The sequence below is a fragment of the Pezoporus occidentalis genome, unplaced genomic scaffold (assembly GCF_034315485.1).
Source record: "Pezoporus occidentalis ecotype Australia unplaced genomic scaffold, CSIRO_AGI_Poc_V1 ctg14, whole genome shotgun sequence".
In the NCBI taxonomy this organism is placed as follows: domain Eukaryota; kingdom Metazoa; phylum Chordata; class Aves; order Psittaciformes; family Psittacidae; genus Pezoporus; species Pezoporus occidentalis.
In genome coordinates, this window is record NW_026913209.1 from 6,912,105 (window position 1) to 6,918,104 (window position 6,000).

Genomic DNA, 6,000 nt, shown 5'->3' on the forward strand with positions numbered 1-6,000 from the left:
ATGTAGGACCATAGTTTAACGTCTCAACTGTTCTTCTGGCATTCATTTCACTAGTGATCTAAACAACAAGCCAAATCAAACATAACCTAAAATTATGTTGACATGGCAGATGCACATCACATCCAGCAGCATATCCATGCCTTATCTGGGCAGAAAAACCACCCATAACAGTCAGGTAGCACAGACAATTCAACTGATGGGAAACCAAGCTCGCGCATCCTATGAAACTCGCAAGATTCTCTTTTCTTAAAAAGTAGCATTTACAGTCTGAATTTTCACTAATGAATAATTCAAACATAGGTATTAAGAGATCAAATATCATACACATTACTGCAAAAACGAATTTATCAGCATAGCATGCCAACGCTGAGTCAGGGTAGGTGGTAAAATACTACTAGGCTCTGACAGGCAGATACTGTAAACTCACATTCAACAGCCAAAGCTGTTCCCATCTCCAGATGCTCATTCCACTTCTCAAACAGAGGTTGCCCTCTAAGGGACAGAGATATTCACTCTGTTCAGGATTAGTTTCTGAACTGTCACCATTTCTGGCTCATGTCACAATAAGGCAAAAAAGACTGGTTAAATACCTCTAGAGCTTCAAACTGAAGTCCTCAAGATTTAGTAGAGACCCTCAATACAGTAAGATGAGCCTACGCTTAACCTAGAGAGCATACAGAGCTGGGAGGAAAGGAGAAGAGAATGTGCCACAATTAGAAGAACCTCAATTGGTGTATCACACAACTTTCAGTGTAACCTACCGGAATGTGTAGTTTCACGTAAAATACAAAGCAAGTCATGTCTATGAAGCTGTCACAGATTGCATGACACCCAGATACTGTGAAGATATTTACCTCCAAAGTCTGCTTTCAACATGCTATTTATGCAGAAAAGTTGAGAACTTGAGTAGGTGAGTGTTACAGACGAGCCTAACAAACCCGACAAGCGTGGTCACTTGACAAGAAAATCTGAGCTGTAGAAAAACAAACTGGAAATGAACTTATACAAATTCATGGAATATTCTTTAAATTTAGAGAAAAGCTTGGGGGGGGGGGTGGAAAATGAGCTAAACATATGAAATGTGTGCTTGAAAGTAGATCAATTACTTGAAGGTGGTTTGTTTTTTTTACAAATTATTACTTTTCAAAACACAGGTTTTTCAGTCACACCTTCTGACCCATTTAAGTTACTGTAACAGCATCTTAGTTAACCCATCCCAGTGTAAATAGTGCCTACTTCCTGTTCAGTTACTACATCTTATGTTTTCCTTGTGACAGTTTGACCAACACCACCATTTCAAAGTCCAAAGAGTTGTGTGGAACCACTATGCATGGATATCCTGCTTTAAATCACAATTTAAGTTCATGCAATACTGTTCATAGCATTACAGTAAGATGCACAGCGCCTAACACAGCATGCTAGGTGCCGGACACAAAGTAGCAGAAGACATCCAGGTAACATTATTTTCAATGGCTTCCAAACAGTTAATTTTTCTTAAGAAGCATTTTCTTTATAGTTTTTTCAAAACTGCAATTTTTCTAAAAGCTGCTTTTCTAAAGAAAGTGATTCACTTCTGAAGCCTTCTAGCAGTTCTTTAATACAGAGAAGTTCAGTTTTAATGAAGTTCTATAGCAACATGCAAGAAGGTATTCTGCAAACGAAGAACGTGCTGAGTAACACATTTGCTACAAGGCTTTTTCTTTTAATCGCCTGCTACATACACACATATAAACAGGCAAAGGTGCAGTGCCTGAGTTGCATTTGAGTACGGGAACTTCTCGTTTAGGCCAGAAAAAGTACAAGCTAAATTCAAGGCAGGCCTCGCACTGAGAGGAGCCTCCCTACAACTTCGTCAGCACTGCTTTGCTGTACCGCAGGTGCACCTGGGGCTCGTCAAGCAACCGAACTTTTACCACCGAGCCTCGCGGCTGCTTCTCGATGGCCTGTTACCCCTGCAGAGTCCGTATCAGCCGCAGGGCAGAGGCGAGCCCCACAGGAGCCCCCGGAAGCTCACTGCCTACTGACGGGGCAGCGTGAAAGACAGAGCCCACACCGGCGGTCCTGGGACCGCCCCGGTGCACACGGCTCCAACCGGGACCAGCACAGGGAAGGGGGCGAGGCCGGGCCCGCCGCCGGCAGAAAGGCCCCGCCACCCGCGCTGCTGACCGCGGCCCCCGCCATTCATTGCCCCCAGCATCCCGCTTCACTCCCATCGCCCAGCGAGCTGTGGACGAGGCGGGTGGACAGCAAGGCCTGCGGTGGCCGCCCCGCTCCCGGGCGGCGGGACGGAGACAGCGGAGCGGCCGGGTAGGCTCAAACTTCCGCAGCCTTCAACTTCCCGTCCTCACACGCCCCCCCGCCTGGGCCGGGCCCCCGCGCTCGGGGTCTTCGGGCCGGGAGCACTACGGGCTGCCCCTGCCGCTGTGCTCCCCCCCGGACCGCCCCCTCCGCTGTGCTCTTCCCGGGCCGGGACTTACCACGCATTTCTTGCCGAGGAAGCCGAACAGGCTCTCGTTCTCCTGCGGGGTGAGCAGCAGGGAGCCCACATTAGTGACCCGCCGCGGCTGCGGGGGCTGCTGCTGCGGGTTGCCGCTCATGGCCGGGGCCGGCCCGGCGCTGCCCTCGCCGCCCTGAGACCGTTGGCGCCCGCGGCCCCCTCCTCCTCCTCCTCTGCCGCCGCGGCCTCACAGCAGCCGCATCGCGGAGCCTCCCTCTCGGGGCCGGGGAAGAAGGGAGATGGAGAGGGACTGCGGGGCCTCGGCCGGACTGCCGGCGGGGGGGTTCTGCGGAGGGGGTCAGCCGCGCCGGTGCCGCTCCGCGCCGACGACCGATCGCACCCGCCCCTCCGAGCGGCGCTAAACTTCCAACTCCGGCCCGGCTCCGGCCGCCGCACGATCCAACATGGCAGCGGGGGCGGGCGAGACCACAGCTCGCGGCTGCCAGAGGGGAGGCCGACGAGCGCGCGGCTGCCGCGACCATGCGCCGTGCGGCGGGGGTGCCGCCTTCCGTTCCAGCCCCGCCCGCGCGCGCCCTCCCCTCAGTACCGGCTCGGCCAGGCCAGGCTGGCGGCTGTTGGCGGAGGCGAGCAGCGGTGTGGAGGGGGGAGAACGAGGAAGAAAGGAGAGGAAACAGAATGAGGGGTCGTTGCTGTCCCCGCTGCTGCCTGACGTGTCCTGCCTTGGCCGGGGCCCGGAAGGCTGCGGTCTGGAGGCCGTGAGAGCCACCGGGGCAAGGCGTGAGGGGGAACGGGGCCGGGAGGAGGCCGTGTCCATGACGGGACTCACCGGGAGCGGGAAGAGAGCCCGAAATCCAGTAAACGGCACCATTGCCCGGGCTGAACCCCAGTGCTAGCGAGTGTTCGGGATGGCCAGGCCTCGTGCAGGGTACCGGCGATGGAGTGAGGATGTGTTGGAAGCCCTTATATTTGTAGTGAAACCCGATTTAATTTTTAACTCGGGAATCCTCTCACTTTCTGTGACGGAGAGGGTAATGTTCCTTCACGGTTTGACGGACAGATGACCGATTGCATCTGGAAGGCAGCTGGTACAGTCCTGGCACTGAGGGTCAGGGGGCAGCCTGTCTGGCCACACACACAAGGAGGGCAGGGCCGGAGTATCAGTCCTCCCGCTGCCCGCCACGGCTGCCTCTGTTCTAGGTGAAATGCCTGCAAACAGTAGCAGTACTTCAGGCCCTCTGGGCATCAGTTGCTGAGGAGAAACATACACAATCGGCAGCCTTTGTTAGCTCAGTTTCCCCCTGCTTCTCTCCGTGTAACAGCAGACAGCTGGGGTGGAGGTTGAAGACTTTTCGAAGCCTGAAGATCTAGCTCACAGCTGCCTTACGCGTAGCCTGGCATTCAGCAGCACAAAAGGTGCTTATGCTTTCACATGCAGAGGTGAAAAAACAGATGTCAAAGTGAGCACCTTGCTAGTTTTCTCAATGCTTCTAGGTGAAGAATTTGTTGGCTTCACATCTGCCAACAAATTCATTGTCCATCTGAAAGGTGCTATAGCAGTCCCCCTATGGTGATTTACTTTGCATTGTAGGGTAGAGCTGAAGAAGCGCAGGAAGAAAGGAACTAGAGAAGCACAAGAAGAAAGCCTGTGAACACAAGTTGTACAAAGCTGTACTGACTTCATATCTCCCAGATCAGGCAGGAACAGATGGCAACCCCTTCTGCTCTGTTTATAGGCTCTTTTCCCTGTGCTTAACAGACTGTAACTGTGTCCAGAAGTGTAAAGAAGGGAGAATATGATGGAAAATCCTGAGCTTCTAACATAAGAATTTAAAATACATGCAGATACAGGACTCGTCAACCTGCAGATCTCATAGAAGTGACTTGGGCTTTTGCTGTAAAGGAAGAACAGTAGGAACCAATACATCCAAAATACATTTCATCGATCCTGGATTTTCCAGTTTTCATTCCTTTCTTGTGCAAGTATGTGCATATTTTAGTGGAAGAGGAAATATTTTAGCTAAAAAATATTGGCAGCATTTTTCTTATTGAAAATGTATGTAAAAAGATAAAACATGTAAGCACTATGCAAGGTACTTGCATTTTGTGGGGCTTTCAGGTTTTTTTTTTGTTTTTTTTTTTAATTTCATAAGCAATTGTTTCATAGCCAAAGCTGTTTCAAGGATATTTACATACCTCTGTTGGTGATCATAGTGTAAATAGCTAGAAGTATAGTACACCTTCAATGAGTACATGCTGGTACTGTCCTCACCTCTCTGACCACTTGTGTTCCTTGATTTACTTTTTTCTCATTTCTGTTAGCTTTTACTGTTTATTCCTTCTTGTGCAGATCTTGCCATTCAAAGAGAGTTCTCTTTGGGTATAATGGGTGATATATTTTACTTCCTACTGTTTTTCTCAGACCAGCTGGCTGTTAGTTCTTTGTAAGGGCCCTTTAACCTTCAGGCTCTCCTGTTAGGGTTTTATTTGCATTTTTTGAATAGGATAGGCAGGAAAGGGAATTAAAAAGGACTGTTTTCAGACTCTGTGTGCAAAAGCTCTTTCTGTTTTTGTACCATGGCAAAGCAGCATATGCTGAAGGTAAATGGAAATATCAGTATCGCTGGAAATATCAGCATCTGGTGATAAGTCCAAGGGATCCACTGAAAAATAGATTTTTGCCTTTGATATTTATATTTACAGTAATATCAGCAAAGAGCTGCTATTCCTGCATAAAACATCCAATTTCAAGCAAAGCTCTCTCAAGGAAGGCCACCAGCTAGAATTACCTGTGTATATCTTGAAGAAATGGCAGTTCTTTCTTATCTCTCTTAGGGAAATTGCTGTCATTGTTTATCTGAGGTTTTTCTCAGAATTTCTCACTGTAGTCCTTAGGGTTCAAGCTGTGTTACCCACCACTGATGTCTGGAAGCTTTATGGGAAGCTGCTCTTCTGTATTTTTCCATTTCAGGATACCAGCTCGTAGCACCAAGGTACTGAAATACATTGGAAGTAACGTAACAAGTGTATCTATATAAGCAAGTGTAACGATACTAAAGCTTTATATTACAAATGCTTATTTAATAAACAGGTTTTATTATCCTTGTCAGACTTAATCTTTGATAGAAAATATGTATCTCTGAATTTGATCTTTAAATGTGGACCTTTACAGTACTTTTCAAATTTTCATACTGTGTCAGAGTTTAAATGTTCGTTTAAATGTTCAATTAAATGTACAATTTCAGGCATAACATTCTGCAATTGAACATCAAGTAAGAAGGTGAGGAAAACTTTCTGTTGAAAGTAATTTTTCTAGCATTGTGAACCATATTTTAAAGGTTTTATCAAAGTCTGAAGTATCTAAATGCAAGAAGTTCTCCAAGGATTTTTTTATTTTTTTTTTTTAGTAGTGTCACTGTATTTCCCAGATTTTTATTTTGTCCCAGGGCTGAATTCAGGTCACAGTTTAGTTTTCTTATTTTCTGTAAGATGAAGAAATGGTTGATTGCACCAAAGAACAAGTAGCCTTAAAGGACAATGCTGCT

General features: G+C 47.8%; 1 protein-coding gene and 1 long non-coding RNA gene across 4 annotated transcripts in view; one reads left to right on the top strand and one right to left on the bottom strand.

Moving 5' to 3' along the window:
* WASL (WASP like actin nucleation promoting factor) overlaps positions 1–2,900 on the bottom strand; it is a 49,503-nt gene extending 46,603 nt beyond the window's left edge. For 2 of the 3 annotated variants that reach the window (XM_062609712.1, XM_062609711.1), the window contains exon 1: positions 2,478–2,898. In XM_062609712.1, coding sequence (XP_062465696.1) covers positions 2,478–2,597 — 120 coding nt within the window. In that variant the 5' untranslated portion in view covers positions 2,598–2,898. Of the gene's footprint in view, positions 1–2,477 lie in introns of all 3 variants that reach the window. The other variant, XM_062609714.1, reaches the window with a different exon arrangement.
* A 708-nt stretch (positions 2,901–3,608) lies between these two features.
* LOC134159047 (uncharacterized) lies at positions 3,609–5,564 on the top strand. The gene is made up of 2 exons (XR_009963011.1): positions 3,609–3,915; positions 4,047–5,564. It is a non-coding gene; the product is annotated as an uncharacterized LOC134159047 (long non-coding RNA).
* Positions 5,565–6,000: the final 436 nt, after the last annotated feature.